The sequence below is a fragment of the Diadema setosum genome, chromosome 6 (genome assembly GCF_964275005.1).
Source record: "Diadema setosum chromosome 6, eeDiaSeto1, whole genome shotgun sequence".
Classification (NCBI taxonomy): domain Eukaryota; kingdom Metazoa; phylum Echinodermata; class Echinoidea; order Diadematoida; family Diadematidae; genus Diadema; species Diadema setosum.
The window spans coordinates 23072729-23091229 of NC_092690.1; the positions used below are offsets into that span (position 1 = coordinate 23072729).

Genomic DNA, 18501 nt, shown 5'->3' on the forward strand with positions numbered 1-18501 from the left:
CCCAAAACATTTGTGGCATGACACTCTCGCGAACTGCAGCCCACTACCTTTTATGCAGCATAAAACTTTCATGACCTGCTGACCATGAGAAAACCATGAGAATACAACATGTATGTGGACAAAAACTTTAGCCTGCACCTTACTTTCACAAATCTTCGGTCTTCGCAAAATTCACAGAATTTAATAAGCACAAAAAATTTCTGGATAAACAAGGACATCCTGAAGGACATCATGAAAGGTCTACTCTGTGTCTCACCCTGGTCTTGGACTATTCCGGGCCGACCCACAAGGGGATGCCATCTCCACGTCCTCATTGGCAGAGTTGTTATTGCAGCTGGGCTGGGGCTGGCCCGTCTCCACGGCAACAGGATGACCGGACCGGTGGAGCGAAGGTGGAGGAGAGGTGGACATCTCGGGGCAGCCGCTGTTGGCATACTCCAACGTGTATTGCAGGACGTCATAGAGAGGCATGCGCTTTGGACCCGACCCGTAGCATAGAAACCTGGAAAGTATGCAGAAAGATTGTGTCAGAAACTGCGATCCTATAATTTTTTCTCCTTCGCAGTATTTGGCATTAAAAAAAAAAAAACATATCAAAATAAACCACACAATTAAAACAATGTAAATATTAATGCTGTCTGCACATATCAAAATATTACCACAATAACAACACTTTGCCGGACGGGTGAAAACGTTGGTTACATCTTTTGGTAGCCCAAACATAGGAGTGTAGTGCAATGTAATGTGTCTACGCAAAATAGAAATATTGTTGCCTTCAGCCTGTTAAGATGGGGAGTAAATGCAAAATAGGGGGTTTTTGCTTCAAACTTTGATCAATAATGATTGACTTCACTGCCGAGGGGGAATAGACACATTCCCATTCTTTAGGGGAATGAACCAGTTTGCAATCTTTTTGACAGTTACACTCCATATTTGTGTAATGCATACAGTGACGGATCCAGGTAGGGGTGCACTGGGCGCACGCCCCCTGCTATCTTTTGTTAAAGGCATAATTTACCATTTGCAGATGAAACAAAAACCCAGCATTAGCGCTTCAAAATAGGTCTAAAACGTGAGTAAGGGATAGAAAAAAAAAAAACACGGTAAAATGCTAATCAGTGTTAATCAATGTTAAGTATTGTTAGATATACAAAATGTGAACAATAGTTAGAATTAAAATGTTTCAAGACCAAACTGTCTACAGTAAGGATCTAATAAGAAAAGGAGTGATATCTCCTTTGTTTGTATTTTAGGCTTTATTGCAAAAAAATTTATATGGTAGGATGTTTTGTGATACAACTGACCTACACATATGCATCAAAAGTGATACCCTGAACATTTTTTTAAATCACTGCTCCCAAAGGTAAACAGGGCCTTTAAAACAAAAGAAATAAGAAGAAAAATGGAGGGGGGAGTATGCACCCCCCCCCCTTTTTTTTTTACAGAATTCCTGGATCCACCCCTGGTACATAAAAAACAAATATTTTCAGTTACAGCAACAGTAGCTTGCAACTCCCAATCGGCTGCCAGAATTCAGGGTTGCTGCAGCAGCAATATGCAATTGCAGTGCAAACCCTCGTCCACTCTCCTGAGCCTACGAGAGCTTACATCGCAGGATTACTGTCGTAAGACTTTGATTCCACACTGACCTATTCAGCCTTGTCTGCAGTTCGCTGTACTGCTGCCTCAACATGGCCACCTCCTCGCGCTTCTTCCTCACTACCTCCTGATTGCACTCCATGTATCTGGAAAGAAATCAGAAAATGGTTAAAGGGACTGTACAGTTCTGGGTAAGGTGAGGATTAAGCTTTTAACGTTTTGCGAGAAACCACTTTATGAGATGCCAAAGAGTATGCGATCCTAAGGGGTATCAAAAGTTTATTTTATGAAAATCGGTTTTGAAATGGCTGAGATATCCAAAAACAAGGTGAAACAAAGAGATCCTAATAAAAGGCATGGCCTGTTGCCTTTTAATATTATCACTTTTTTGGATATCTCGGCCATTTGAAAACCAATTTTCACCAAATAAACGTTGAATCCTTCTTAAAACTACACGCTCTTTTAAATTTCATAAGAAGTTTCTTATTATCTCACGTAGGAATGTTATAAACCTGAATCCCCACCTCAACCAGTACTGTACAGTCCCTTTAAAGCAAACTTCCTATAAAAAAAGGTATTGTAACAGCCTTTCATTTCCCTATCAAAAAAAAAAATAGGTGAAACAAATCAGAAGGGAGACACAACCTTTCATCAATACAGACTCGGTGGCCCACGGATACCATGGAGTGGGAAGGCTGGCCTGGCTTGGATACATTTGTGAATCCCATTAATGAATTTTTACAGCTTCATCACCAATCTCTCTGTAAGTACACACACACAGTCAAAGAATTTCAACTGAAGTTGACTGTTACCAATGAGCGTACACTTCAGTGCACTTGTATGCTGATAGGCGCTATTTATGGTTTTCGAATGTACCCCTGTGAAAGAAGATCGCTTCAACAGGCCACCTGTGTTTCCCCATGCCATCGCGTCCTTAAACCTTACAGACCCAGCCCCCACCTAAAAAAAAAAAAAGACACAACGGATGTATGTGCTATCAAATATTCAAGTGTAGACAAAAATGAATTTTCGAATAAAAAGTAGAGACACAACAATAATCTGTCAAAACAGAAGAGTGATTTTAAAACTAAAATGATATGAATAAACAGGTAATGCGAGAAACATTTGCCTGATTAGGTGGTACCTCATCCTGGACATAAGAGGCACAATGCAATTGAGAGAGTGCAATTGCAACTTCTGCATTTCTGACATATTGAATAAAGTCGTGGATAAATCCAACTCACCTATCCATGTACAGTGTGGGCGGGAACAGAAACTGGTTGTGAATCTTCTCTGGCCGCCCCAGCTGCTGGTTGAATTGAAATCTTGATAGCTCAAAGATGAGGACGTGGGGTAGCCGGGTGAACCAGTGCTGGTGGGAAAAGAAAACACAACAGAAAATGTCAGTGACAGAATGCTTTATAGTTTTGTAGCTTTTCACAAAGGTTGTACAATGTAAGTTGATTTGAAAGTTAACAACTTGAAAATGAGGCTGTCCTGAAAGTATTGTCAATGATATTCCAACTTCCAAACTACAATTTTTGGAGACTTATCATGGAGCAATTAATATACAAAAATGCAAAATAAAATAAGGGACAATGGAATCCTTCTACAAATTCTCATGTTAATTTGAAAAGACTTCTAAAAATTTAAATAGAACTGACCATGAAAACCTGTGGCATAGTACAATTATATGTAAAGTTGATTTCAAATTTAAGATTGTCCTCAATTCTTAGTGAAACACCTGCACCGCTGACAATATTCACACATCATCAAAATCAGGGAGGTTCCACTGAACAATCACGGAGAAATTTGTGTACTAGACGTATTTCAGAGAGCAAAAATGATTCCCACACCAGGGAGACTTTTGTATTCTTCTTTCAGATCAAGAGGAGATATTCCAGGTTTATGCGGCGCCTCCTGCGGAATCAGGGAAATTTGATAGCTTCGCCGGTGCAGATTCCAGTCTCTACCCTACACATGTACGAAAGTCTTTACTGCATCGCTAGAAATGTAATCTGCCACATGTGCAGATTAGCCGATAAAGTTTTAACTAAATTTTGAATACAGCAGGAACATTTGCTCCATAAATATTTACTGGTTTCATACATTTGTCCTTTTACGTGTCCAGAAGAGCAAACACGAACAAAGCAACAACAAGTAACCAACCAACAAAGTAGCACACAAACCAAACAACTGACCAACAAATAAACAAACAAAGAAACAACCATGCAACCAACCAAACCAACAAACCAGCCAACAAAATATTAAACTAGGCATCTTACTATCAATCTATATGGCAAAGAAACTGTGACATATTGCAATGTCACATAGCTCAAAGACTTACGGATGAAAGCATCTAAAAAACATATTTCATAAAAAGACAACTTGATATCTGATTACCTCTTGGGCTGACCGATACGTCGCATCCCCGTTGACCGTTTCTATCTCGCCCTTGGACATGGACGCCTCCAGACTCTGGTGCAGGTCACTGTAGCCGTTAATCTGAAGCGGGTACTGACCGAACGTCTCTTTGTTGCTAAAGACTTTGCCTGCATGTGTATCAAACAAGGTAGCACGCTTTTAGGGAGCAATATCTTTCCTTCATCAACATGCTATACAATGTATATGCTGAATATTTCGAAAGGCTTTTAACTTCGCAAGGTTTGTGTGCTGGTGCAATCAATTGGCAAATTTAAAAACAAATAAAAATATTGACTCTGATTCTGACGGGAACTTAATGCGCATGAATAATGTACATTTCTCTCTTCAGTATTGTAATTCACAAATGTGAATTTAACCACTCACAAAATTGTCGGTAAAGACTTGAATCAAGAAAAATTAGACCCATTAAATATATGGTGTATACAGCACACTGATTACACATCTGTCAACCCCAAAAATTCAGTGAATTTTCACTTTCACCTATCTCCCATTACACCAACAGCATAGCAGGTGTTCACAAGAACAGGAACACAAGGTTGCATGAACCTTCTTCTTTCATAAAGAACAGAAATGTTCATACTACATGGGAACAGTTGGAAAGTTTGTGATCAACCTTGTCCATATGCAAATTATTTTGCAGCATTTTGTTTTTATACCAATAACAAAACAGTTACATGTATGTGCCTAGTTGCCTCCTTTTGACGAAAAAAAGGGAACACAAAATAAAATTTATCTTTAACAAAAACAATTATAATAAAACACACAAAAAAAGACAATAGTGCAGACTAGCTGAGTGGGTCTATAAAACATTATATTTGTCACTTAATGGGGGTGAGTAAGTAATGAGGCCAGACATATTTATGTAAGAATCCACACACCTTCATTGATTCCAACAGCCTTGAACTGCCCATAGAAGAGATCCAGCATGGGGTTGGTGGTGGATGCGGTCTCTCCTTCGCCTCCCTCAGCACTGGAGGGAAAAGTGAAATGCAGATGGAGATTGAGATGGAGACGGAGCATCAAAGTATTTGCTGCTGTGATTCTATCTCTCTCTCTCTCTCTTTCTTCAGTTTCTCTCACAAGCTTCGTGTCTGTCTTCTTGCTCTCTCCAATTTCTTTCTTCCTTTTTTTTTTCATAAATCTTATAAATTTTTCATAAATTTCTTCTTTTTTTCATAATTTTTTTTTACTCCATTGGCTCTCCACTATTGGATAAGCAGTTTTCAGCAGCCTTTTTTTTGCTACACTTTTTTTTTTCTGACACGCTGTCCCTCGCTCTTCTTCTTCTTCTTCTTCTTTTTCTTCTTCTTTCTCTCCATCCTATTCCTCCTCCCCTTCTTCTTCTTCTGGTTAAGTTAGCCTCCTTCAATTAGCTGAAGATTCTTGCAGACTGTGTGCATTCACTGTAATTCACATGCATTTGAGTGTTATTTACATTATAATCCAGTTTCATTACAGATATTTTCAAGTATATAGATAGAAAATACGAAGAACAAAGACCAGCCACTATTATCAACCATCAGTTGATTACAGATTGCTCCCACAGATGGTGCTGCAACAATTTCCGTGGACAGGAAATTCTCTTCCATGTGTCTCTCGTTTCTGATTCAACTTTCTTTCACTTTCATTCTGTCCCAGTCTGTCTGTCTGTCTGTCTGTCTGTCTGTCTCACTCACTCTCTTCAGTACTTTCACTCTCACCACTACCCTCCTCCCCTGTCTCTCTTTTACACACACTCAACTCACACATACACACACTCACACTCACATCTTTTCTACAGTACAACAGCCCCTGTGTTTTCTTTGTCTCTCAGTCTCCACTCATTACATGCTTTGTGTTCCAAATCAAACTGACAATGGAAACAATGCTTCCATGTCTTATCATAGATGAAAAAAAGGATGAATCTGAATCTGAATTAGCAATCCTTCCTTTTCTGTCTATCTTGCTCTCTCTCTTTCTTCATCTTCTTCTTGGTGTTTTCTTCTTCCCTCTCTTTCATCTTGTCTTGAAGATTGAGTGGACTTTATTACCACTAAATAGCAATAATGCAGCAGCAGCAAAAAAAAAAAAAAGAAAAAGAAAAAGAAAAAAAGAAAAAGAAAAAAAGTATGACAAAATGGCCCAAATTTACAAAGGCGGTTTAAAACTGGTTTAAACCTAGACCATGGTGCAAATTAGTGGCTAGTTTAAAATATGTGTACCTTTGTGTGTATCAATGCTCGTTTGTTACTGGACGTCTGTTGGCATACGCAATCTGTCAATCGTAATTACGGTTAAGAAATTTGCATAAACCATGGTTTAAATCTGTACCACCTTCATGAATTTGGGCCCATATGATTTCATATGAAGATAAATAGGAAAGAAGATCTCAGTTTTTACCCATCCTCCAGTGGAGTTTTACTGGGGGCCTCTGTCTTGAATGCATCCTCCAGCCATTCCAGCAGTTTGTGTGTGAACTCACTGACATCCTGGATGAAGAATGGGAAAAAGGGGAAGAGGGGAAGGAGGGGAGGGGGGGGGGGAGGGATAGAGAGGTGGAGTGGGGGGAGGGGTGGGAAGAGGGGAGGTAGATGATTGAGGCATAATTCTGATATTCTGATTTTCTTACAAACAAACTAAACATCAAAACAACAGACTGGCTTCGTCCTATTCACTGTACTGAACTGAGAAAACTTGAGTCTTGCATACAATTTGTAAGTGTATGTTCATATAGAAATTACTTACAGGTATAAACTGGTGGATTATCATTCATCCAGTCAAAATGTAGCCTCCAAATTCTTATGAATCAGAAAATGGACTTGAAATTTAAAGGGATGGTACAGTATTGGTAGAGATGAGAATTGGGCTTTTAACTTTTTGCGAGATACCAAGAAAATACTTATGATATAGTACAGAGCATACCATTTTAAGAGGAATTCAAAGTTTATTTGATGGAAATTGGATTTAGAATGACTGAAACAGCTAAAAACAAAGTAAAACAAAGCGATCGTAATCAAGTGTGGGTCCCACACTTTATAGGAGTTGCTCTTTTTTTTTGATATCTCAGGCATTTCAAAACCAATTTTCATCAAATAAACGTTGAATTCCTCATAGAATTGCATGCTCTTTCATATTTAATACGATGTTTCTCATTATCTCACCAAAAAATTAAAAAACCTGAAATCAGGTCTCAACCAAAACTATACGATCCCTTTAATCCATTGAGGATGGGCTGATTTTGCTACAATATGTATTCCCCATAGACACTTCCACGAGTATACTGGGGACTCACTCTCAACAGGTTTATGTCATGTGATGTTTTACCAATCAACAATCAGCTTCTTTTGGCATCCTCCCCGTGGAAGAATGCTACTTATGATCAGGTACATGTATATTTGACAAAGGACAGAACACTAAAAATATCACAAAAGCAGGCTGGTTGGAAAGTCCACACATAACTGTGTAGCTATTGCTCCAGTCACTCTACTTCACTGAGAAAATGAAGTTGTTCACATATTCATATAGTAATCACTAGTTATAAGGGAATAGGGAAGTGTAAGACCTGTTGGTTGTCGGCTCCACCACTGCTGAAAGCGGCCTTCAGGATTTGGACCGACTTGGTGGGGTCAACATACTTTCTCTTCGTTCCAAGCATCAGTGCAAACAGTGCCCTCAGTTCGGCCATGAAGAGCGGATTTCTGTTCTCCTGTTCATATCGTCATACAAAGGATCAAGATTTAGTCACAAGATTACTTGTCTAGATTGTGTTACAGCATTAATATCTCTCCCCATAGAGTCCCTCATTGGGTTGATTAACACCCATTTTGCAATGGAGGAGTCACTGTCTCTTCCTGCGATGCCTTAAATTGTGAGGTGTGTTCACTCCTACAACAGGGGTGTGGCTGAGTTGGATCAAACAAAGTTCCCCTGCACAGCGGACTACCATAACAAATGCTACAGAAAGAAAATACTAGCATCAGTATCCAGCAATTCCAAATATTCTGCTCATACAAGGGGATAGTAATTCATATGCACATGTCTCTGTGTATCAAACACACCAGTATTTGAAAAATATTAAAAGTATTGGAAACACGGTATCTTTACCTTTACTGCAATAAACATGATAAACATGTGTAATACCGGTAAAACAACTGGAGAAAACATCTTTTCCGTAAAACATGTAGTATTTTGGAAAAAGAAAAAAGCTGTATTGAACACTGTTAGAAAAAAAAAAGAAAAAAAAGTAGTAACATCTGTCATCTCTGTTACATACATTTCAAATGGTAACTGGTACTGAAAAGCCCCAAATCAGGGTGGCTTTCGAATATATTCATTTGTCTGGACACCCACAAAAATAAAGGAATATATAAATAAATACATAGGTTTCCAGAGAGTCTCCTACTAAATTATGAAGACTTGCGTATAGTAGCTCTACAGAAATGTACAGTTCTCTTCTCTTCCCTTTAAAGGTAGGGAATCCCATTTGCATGCCTTAAATGAAGAGTTGTATTTTATACAGTGGTATGTTGAAGAGAGTATCATTTTAGAAACTCCCATAAAGTATTGAAAGTGGAAGGTAACATTTAGTACATTTTTATTGACCGTTAGATTTTGAATTGAATTTTTTTCAGGGCTCACCGTAAATTCCAGTACATTACTAGGCTACCTTTGCAGACCCATGCACTGCATGTGTGTCCATCATGTATATTTTGTGAAGAAAGTTCATCAAAACTTACAAACATTTCCATAACATTCTTGCCACACACTCTATATGTTATTACATCAGCTCTTTTTATACTTTAAGATTTGAGTTTATATACAATGTAGATAAAAAATACAGAAGACTGCAACAAAAAGACTTAAGTGTGGCTGACACACAGAACTACTGAGTAGTTGAGTTTTGTGCATTATTGAAATTGTAGATAACTGTTGACTTCCAAATTTCTCAGCAGTAGCCTAAACAATTCCCCTGAGGTTCATATTTAATGTTTTGCTGCATTTTGGGAGGTCTGTAAAAGGTATCCCCTACCTTTAAGATTCTATGACAGAAGAAGTTCATAAATGAATTGAAGATTTTGAAAAATCCAATTTCTTTTTTGATGTACATTATGTATATATGTTTTTGTTCTTGTAAGCTTTTGCAATTCTTCTTTCTTTTCTTTTTTTTTTGCAACAAGACAAGATTTAGAGCTTTAGAGTTGACTTATAAAATGGTCTTAAACCCAAGGCAGCCTCTTCAATGTTAGCACAGCTCTTACAGAGGGCCCTGTCATTATCATCACCCTAGCACTGCCAGGTACATTATACCCATTTATACACCTGAGTCGAGAGGGACATCGTGGGTAAAAACACCTCGTCCAAGGATGTAAGCACTTGGCCAGGCTCCAATTTGGGAGCTTCATTTTAAAGTCAAGAGTCTCATCCACTATACCACAGTGCCCGAAACTTACTGCATTGGACGCATCTCCGCTGGTCCCAGCCGCCGGCTGCTGGCTGTTAAAGCTGAGAACGAGGTGACGGAAGGCTGGTAGGTGGAATAATGACTGGACAAAGAGAGAGAGAGAGAAAGAATGAAAGAATGATACAAAGACAGGCTTTAAAGGGTGTGTACAGTTCTGGTCGAGGTGAGGATTTAGCTTTGAACGTTTTGCGAGATATTCAGAAACCACTCTATGAGATGTCAAAGAGCATGCAGTTCTAAGGGGCTTCAAAAGTTTATTTGATGAAAATCGGTTTTGAAATGGCTGAGATATCCAAAAACAAGGTGAAACAAAGAGATCCTAATAAAGTTGTGGCATGTCGCCTTTTATTATTAGCACTTTTTTTGATATCTCAGCCATTTGAAAACCGATTTTCATCAAATAAACGTTGAATCCTTCTTGAAATTACATGCTCTTTCATGTTTCGAGGCTTTTCATTATCTCACTTAGGAATGTTCAAAACATGAATCCCCACCTCAACCAATACTGTACAGTCCCTCTAAGGAGAAGAGTACAGCTTTTAGAAAGCAAGCACAAAACACCCTCCTCCCAGGTGCCCAGCAGTTGTCCATCTGAAAACAAAATTCACAATTTTCATATTTCTCCCAGGAAAGATTTTCCTCAGATCTGTTGTTGGTATGTGATAAGAGTAATATATTTTTGCATGTTCTCCTCAGTGAATAAGTATTGTCTCAGTCCAAATATTTGAGAAAACAAAACAATTTAGAGAGCTGCTGAAGACCAAAATCACACAGAGGTGTCAATAATCTTACTCTATAAACATTTACAATATTTTTGTGTGCCTGATTTTTTGTCCTCAAATTTTCATTGATTTATTTCTATGAGTTTTATGTTTTCATGCAAAGCAACATACAGTGTAATATCAAGATGGACTTCCCCTTTAATCTCCTCTGATGACATTATCCTTTGGCCTCTACATATAGATTATACTTTCCCACTTTCATCTTCCCCTGGATTTTGTTTTACTTCTTTGCCTTCATCTTTCATTTCCTTTCCACACAAAGTCATGTGCTTCACAACCAACGAGAAGAAGCTTAACAAATATAGTACTGCTCACCAATCTGCAGCCCCCGGCACATACAATGTACAAGTGTAAAGGGTTGAAGAATTGCCCGATTCACACCTTCAACTGGTTCAAGAGAAGAGGGCACACGCACACACACACACACACACACAGACAGACCAACCTGTATGACGGCGCTGAACCAGCACGTGTTGCCGACGTTCTTGAGCCCCACGGGCCAGCCCACCTCCCTCTGTCTGTCATGGGGGTTGAGGGGGTCCACAAACCAGCTGTTGTTGCGCCCCTGGCCCGCATCACGGATGCTCTGCTCCAGCACCCTGCAAATACACATTTCTCCTTTAACCATTGTGGTGCTTTCTTTGGCAATTTGCACAGGTGTCTGGAGACCAACTAATGAATTGAGGTTACCTAATTCTCTGAATATCTATTGCATCACCATGGAGTTCCTGTCAGACTAAGGCACTCTGATACACCTGAAAGGGCTTGCTACAATTTGTATCTGAAAATTGTTTCAAGTTTTGAGGAATGAACAGAATGCAGATGAAAAAGCAAGAAAATCACAGCTACGTGCATGAGCACACACAGGTCTAAACCCAACATTTGCACTCTTTTTTTGGTACTGCTCCTCCCTTTCAATTATACAACTGATGCATACATACAACTGATGCAGAGACATTGTATATACATGCATAAGCTATGCCACACACTCAAATTGATGCATGCTAATTAAATTCAATAATTGTGACCTGTCTCTGTTGTTGAAATTATGAAACTTCACAAATTTCAGTTTCAAGAAAGTCGTTGAAATATGAAAATTCTGGTATATTTCTATAAATATTTGTAATCATGATAGTGACCTGCTGTAAATGATTGCCTTGGGCAAATATTGGTCAACACTTCATGTACTATTTGTACTACCATCCACACCCTCTGAAGTACCAAATGTACCTTCTGAATTGCATGCTGATCCAGATATCAAAGTATCGAGTGTACATCTGTACCTTCTGTAGTGGTCGCTGCACCTCCTACTAACAGTGCCACCTGTGTTACTTTCATATTATGCAAGTTGTGCCTCGGCATTGCAGCACTAAGTTTTCAAGAGCCTGTTGCAAGACACTGAAAGTCTAAAATCTTACCAAACTGATTACTGCACTTTCTGGATTCTGTAAAGCTCTATTTTCCTCAAGACATCACCAGATTCTGTATCATTGACTGCACCCTCTGAACAGTCTAAATACACCTGTGAAGTGTGGACTGCACCTTCCGTGTGGCAACTGAGGTGCCTAGTGTACCCTCTGAAACCGCCCACTTAACACATGGTGCACCCTGAGTCTGCCCATGGGTACCTGCTGATGTCCTGCTCCTCTGCGGAGACGCCGATGCTGGCCTGGTTGGTCTCCTGTAGACTCAGGGCGATGGCGCGCTGCAGGTCCTCCTTCTCATCCCGATCCTGGGTGAGGTCGATGACGTCCGACGATTTACCCCCATCACCTGTGGCATTGGGCAAGATTTGAATCTTAGAGTGACTTTAGCCCTATTCTAACTGGGCTATTTGAGACCAAGTTTTTACTGGGGGGGGGGGGGGGGTCAATTTGACCCCCCCTTCAGATCTCGGCCGCCGATCGCGCGATCGCCGCAAAATTTTGCCTGAACATAGAGCCGGATGTCAACTGCAAGATTACATGGTCATACAATAGAAAAATTTTGATTTCATATTTTTTAATAAATTAATTATGCAAATTAACGCATGAAATCATATTTTCACCTATAACTCCATCAAAAAGACTGGAGGATTATTAAATTTTTGTGTCAGAGTTCCTCAAGACACATCAAACAATTTTCTAGTAAAAAAATAGCGCAATCAAAATCATTTTCTTTTGATTTTTATTGTTTTGTTAATTTCTTATGTATTTTATTGTTTTTTCGATCTTTTGTTTTCTATTGTTTTTTTGCCAAAATTTGTTGGAGGCACTTTTTCAAGCTTATCTACATTAGAATTGATTTATTTCAATGGTTAAAAGTTGAAATAATCTAATTTATATCAATTAAACAAAAAAACACAGTTTGCATTGGATTTGCACACGAAATCATGAATTCGAGCGTTTTTCGGGTTGACATGCATATGCAAAACATTGCATAACTTCAGAACGGTGTACCCGGACGTCGCAAATTTGGTCTCAAAATATGCGGGAGACTCGAATGAAAAAAGTCATGAAACGACGCGGCAAAATCTTTGCGCGTTGCGGAATCATGGCGCGAAACGTCGAGGGGGGGTCAATTTGACCCCCCCCCCCCCCCAGTTAGAATAGGGTTAAAGGCATAATTTACCAATTGCAGATAAAACAAAAACCAAGCATTAGTGTTTTAAAACAATTCTAAAATGTGAGTTAGGGATAGAAACAACCACTGTAAAAATTTGAATCGGTAAAATCAATATTAAGTATTGTTAAATATACAAAATGTGAACAATAGTTATAATAAAAATGTTGCTAGACTAAACCGTCTACAGTTACTTTTTATTGGGAAAAATACAGATATCTCATTGTATTTTAGGCTTTATCATGAAAATTTTATATGATAGAATGTTTTGTGGTACGAGAGACCTAAACAAATGCATTAAATGTCATATCTTGAAAATTTCTTAAATCACTGTTCCCAAAGATAAACAGGACCTTGAACATTTCCCTCACTTTGCCCTTCTGAAACAAAACAAACATGGATACCTCTAAACCAAGATCCCCTAGGAACTTCATACACAACAAAACATAATTGAATGTTTCTAAATTATCTGTGCTGACTGCTTTCTCAATATTAATTTCAGCATGCTTAACAGGGCTTGACACTAACTTTTTAACTGGTGGCCTGTTCGGGTCACTAAAATCTTTAAATCTGAAACTTTGGTGGCCCAAAAGAGATATGTAGTTGCCCAAAATAAGAACAAAAGAAACACTTGAATCTTAGTTACCTGATCAGGCCACCACAAGATAAATTTGATGGCCCGACACCAATTTCTAGTGGCCCTGGGCCACCAGGCTACCAGTTTGAATGTCCAGCTATGCTTAAAGATACATATTTATATGAATGCTTGTGATAGCTTCTGGACAGAGGTCATTTAATATCCTTTTACAAAATCAAAGACCAAACATTAATACTGGACACATGTTTGAAATAAGATCTTAATGATCTCACTATGGTCAACCTTCAGTGTAGATTTAGATGTAAAGCGAGGTTTGTCCTCTTGAGTAAGATTGCTCAATTACACTTTCACTTACCTTGAGTCCTATTCCGCGGGCCGCACAGGGCTGGGGCGTTGGCCGGCTGACTGACGGGCGCTGCCGGCTGGGCCCCGCCATGCAGGGCAGCGGTGTGGGACGAGGAGGGGGAAGGGTGGGCGGGGTCGTGGTCATGCCCCTCTGTAAGGAAGGCTATGGCCTGGCCTACATCCCCGTTGCTGGCTTCATAGGCGTGCTTCAAGGTATCGGGGTCTTGCACTCCTGTGATCTCCTTCAATTGGTTTATAACAGTCTCTTGGTTCTGGGCACATAGGGGATTATAGAGAGAGAAAAATAAAAGGAATTGTAGCCAATCAACAATGAATGAGGGCAGCAGACAGTTATCCAGCAGCTTAGCATTGAGGGCAGCAAACATCAGCAATGAGGGCAGCAAAGAAAACTGGGCAAGCAGATAGAGTAGAGGAAGAATACATACATAGGGTCCTAGGGAGGATAAGATTAAAGGAAAGAAGAAATGGATGCTAAAGAGAAAGAATAAAAGCTGATACCTTATGTAAAGTTAAACAGAGAAATACATTGTAAGTATGCTAAAGAAACAATAAAAAACAGAAGAAAAAACAAAACAAACATGGAAAGCATCAGAATAGGGGAAAGAGAAGGAAAGAGCTACACTGTAATAAGAATATAAAAACAATGAAGGGATTCAGATTAAAGAATGAAGAAGAGGACATGGGGGGGGGGGGGTTCAAAGGGGGAAAGGGGGCAATAGAGAAAACAGAGCAAACCCCTGACAGAGCACCAAAACATAGAAAAAAATAATGTCTCCGGCCACTTCGTTGGCGGAGGCATAAAAATGAAGAATCAAAAGGCAAATACAATGTATTCCAGCACAGGGTGCCCAAAACCCACATGCCCGGGGCAGGTGAAACTCACTTTTATAGGTGAATACTTCTAAAGTGAATGAACACTTGCTTGTGAGGGGCCTTTGTCCAATACCAAGTTGGGCAAGTAGCACAAGTATTTAGAAGAAAAGAAAAAAGAAAATGGGAAAATACAATCTTACGGTTTTAGAGTAGAAGGTCATCTGTATTTGTACCAAGATCATATGATTTAAAGTTAAGGTTTTGATCTAAATACATAATGGACTGGAATTTTCAGTTGTCAACCTGACACCTCTCATCAGCGGCTGCCCGACAAACTTCACAAAGTTTATGACCCACTAATTGACTGTTGCGTGATCAAGGTCAAGATTGGTCAGTCCACTGACAAAAGCTGCAGAGTAAGCAACTGAAAATTCTGGACGTAACTAAATACTTTGTACTGTGATGAAAATTGTATAACTTTAAATCAAAGTTTGTTTGTTTGTTTGTCTATTTGATTGTTTGTTTGTAATGCACTGAATACACTGAGGATGTACAGATAAAAGAGAGAGAGAGATCTTGTATAAAAATGGAGAAGACATTACAACTGTCAAGGCAGAGGGATGTAAGGCAAGAAAAGAAAAAAATGTATCATTCATTAAGAACCTCTTTAACAACATATATACAAAAAGTGTACCAACATCCCAACTTCTGTACACATAGTATCTTATATGTAAAGCTTTATAAATTGTACAAGCAGGACACTTAACTATACAAGTACACAAAACCACCACAACACTAGGGAGGGGTATCAGGAAAGCCCTACCAAGTGAATGGAGTGAAACTTTCTTCGGAGAGTGTACGTTGACTCCTCCTCCTTGTTCCTGTCGAGCAGAACTTCTCGCACGGTCATCGTCGAGCCTGTCTCTAATCCCCGATTGATATATAAATCCTCAAATATTGCTGTATGCTGAGCCGAAATTTGGCAAACTTTTGTCACACACAAAGAAAAAAACAACTGAAGAAGTTTATTACCCTCACACGAGAGTCACAGCAAGTTTTCTCTGCGTTGGCGAGGACATGGTGTGGAGATTACACTAGGAGCATGTTAAAAATAAAAGTTTGGTGCTGTCGCGATTACAACACAATGAAAGCACAGTATCCACGGATAGGAAGTCAACGTTTTCAGCATATGAATCACAGTCAGAGGTATCGCAACCAGACCTTCCAGAAAGCATGACGAGCGATCTCGCATTGTATCAATCAAAGCAGTCTTGGTTTCCACACTGCACTGCCCGCATTCATGACTACAATGACATCACTTCAAATAGTCTACATCTGTATGCTATTAAATTCAATACAAATCAATGATAATGAACACTCTTCCTCCCACTGATAAACAAAGGTTTTTGAAAGAAAAAGAGAAAGTTCAAAGGAGGCTAACAATGTATGGAAACCAGAGCTGTCGAAGGCACAATGGATAAAGTCATTGATATGATACCTACTGTAAATTTGCATTCCAGAGCAACACTGAACCCACTACTGGACTACATTGCAAGCGCACTATCAGTTTCATTTCTAAAGTTGTCAATAATTTCATGATTGCGACATCGGCACCAGCTGGTTTTGCAACATCAACAGTGACATCACTAGAGGGCATGATTCCACTAGAAATATGTTCAGGTCACTAAACTTTTTCTCCACATGGACATGTGCATCTCTCCCTAGCACTGACAGTTGATATCTTTGGCAGATAAGACAGCGTGTGCCAAAAATTCCCTGGCCACTTCATGAAATGCTTTTCAAAACCAGAGAATATCAAATTATGTACCGTGACTCCTTTAAGACACCACAAACAGCAATGATGCAACAAAATAGCAATGTGCCACAAGCACATCACAGCTCAACATATTCTCATCTCTTGACTTGGGGGGATAGCAAAATATCATCTAATGTCATTCATTTGAATACCAAAATAGTACTAAGTACAAGTACGTAGTAGCAACATTGCAATATAAATCAATAATTTCTCCTCCTTTTCTTTACTCGTGACAGTTTGACATCTTCCAGTTCGATAGCTCTGAGCTCATCACACTATGCTATCTAATCAAGCCAACCTATAAAATGCAGTTGTTGATTCATTTTTTACTTCAGAATGTCAGCACACGGCATTACGACGGGGGTCGTATCTCATCATGACAGTTTAATGTCTTCTCACATCCAAGCTGCGTGAAGGTACTGCTGAGCACAAACAACATCAGCAACAACAAAACAAGGAAAAATGATTACGAAATCATAAATGCTTTGGCAGTTGTTCGTGTCCTAATGCACGCAGCCAGCCAGCACAAGTCTCCCATTGAATCTTACACCATGAGGCAGCCAGGTATAGCTAGAGAGAAAGAGAAGGTGTCTGAATTCCACAAATTGCTCGGATTCCAGCATGTCTCTCATATCCAGTCAAAATTGACTCGGTCTGTGATGGCGGTCATGTTCTGCATGTCGGCGATCCGCATGTTACACATTGCACATGCAGCATTTCCTCATCCAAAGCATACAGATACATACAGTACATTATATAAGTGCAGTGTGCCCATGGGGCCGGTATTCAATGTTCTCACGTGATGGAGCTATTTAATGCAGGTATAAATGCGTAAGATCCAGCTATTCGTATCCTCTGCTCATATACAGCTGTACACACACACCACTCTTCCGCCGCTTTCCTGCACAGTGATGTAAGCGTACCACGCCGAGAGGAAACCCTACTCTCATCCGACCCTCAACATCCCGGTTGAACGGTCCCTTAATCGTCTCGGCGGATGCGGGGATTTACATACGTCCGACTCCAACTCCTCCTCCTCCTTCTCCTTCAGTGCCCAAATGTTGCAGAGGAAAAAAAAAATGATGAGGAGGCTTTGAGCATTTCCTTCCTAATAGTTCACTGACTGTCTTCTGCACATGCAGGACTTCTGTCTGAGAGTAGACGAGGAGCTATAGAAGCCAAGGGGGATGTGTTATCCCAGATAACATTCCATAGATTCTCTAAGGTCACCATTGGTGATGTGGAAGGCAGTGGGGTGGATGAGGGGATAACCGATGAAGGGGGTGCGGTGGGTGGGATGGGGAAGAAGGGGAGCGAGGAATGGGGAGTGGAAGGGGGCATGGGGGGGGGGGGGGGGAGTGTGGGAGGAGAGGGCAAGGCAAGGGAGGGACGGAAATAGCCGAGGCTTTCATGGTGATCTGATCTTGATTCTCTCCCCATCTTGATGACCCCATCTTGCTTGATGTGTACTCTTGTGTATTATAATGCAAAGCTGCCTCAAATAAAGTGATGCTGATCTGTGTATGTCAATATTCTATTTAAAAACACAATCTTCAACGATGAAAATTTTGTCATCCCAGCCAGGGGTTACCATGTGCATTACCACCTTTTTCATGGATGCAAAGGTCATAAACTGTATGTGTACATCTTTAACAGGTTTGCAAGAATGACATTCACCTGAAATCAGAAATAAATGTGTTAACTTGCCATGAAATATAACAACATTCATAGCAGTGTCATTGAAATAATGATACTAGTTATGAAAAATAGAGAGAGAAGAACTAGAAACCCAAATTTTAATATCAAATCCATATCCACACAATCTCTTTTAGTGTGTCTTATGCTCTTTCGTGCCACAGGACTTTCACAGCATATTTTTTACAGAGTTCTAGTGACACCGTCTCTGACCCAGTCCCATCGTAGGTTTCAAAGGGATCGTATAGTTTTTGTTGAGGCGTAACTTCAGGTTTCTAACATTTTTTTGTGAGATAGTGAGAAATCTCTTATGAAATATGAAAGAGCCTGTAATTCCAAGAGGAAT

General features: G+C 39.7%; 1 protein-coding gene across 1 annotated transcript in view; it reads right to left on the reverse strand.

The window, feature by feature from the left end:
- The window catches only part of LOC140229651 (ubiquitin carboxyl-terminal hydrolase 25-like), a 46243-nt gene that overhangs the window by 16922 nt on the left and 10820 nt on the right, over positions 1 to 18501 (reverse strand). Inside the window, exons 2-12 of the mRNA XM_072309893.1 lie at positions 13821 to 14082; positions 11895 to 12039; positions 10712 to 10865; positions 9474 to 9566; positions 7586 to 7729; positions 6424 to 6512; positions 4923 to 5014; positions 4003 to 4151; positions 2844 to 2971; positions 1650 to 1745; positions 257 to 502 (exon numbers count right to left, since the gene is read on the reverse strand). Of these exons, the coding sequence (XP_072165994.1) occupies positions 257 to 502; positions 1650 to 1745; positions 2844 to 2971; positions 4003 to 4151; positions 4923 to 5014; positions 6424 to 6512; positions 7586 to 7729; positions 9474 to 9566; positions 10712 to 10865; positions 11895 to 12039; positions 13821 to 14082 (1598 nt within the window). The remainder of the gene's footprint in view (positions 1 to 256; positions 503 to 1649; positions 1746 to 2843; positions 2972 to 4002; positions 4152 to 4922; positions 5015 to 6423; positions 6513 to 7585; positions 7730 to 9473; positions 9567 to 10711; positions 10866 to 11894; positions 12040 to 13820; positions 14083 to 18501) is intronic.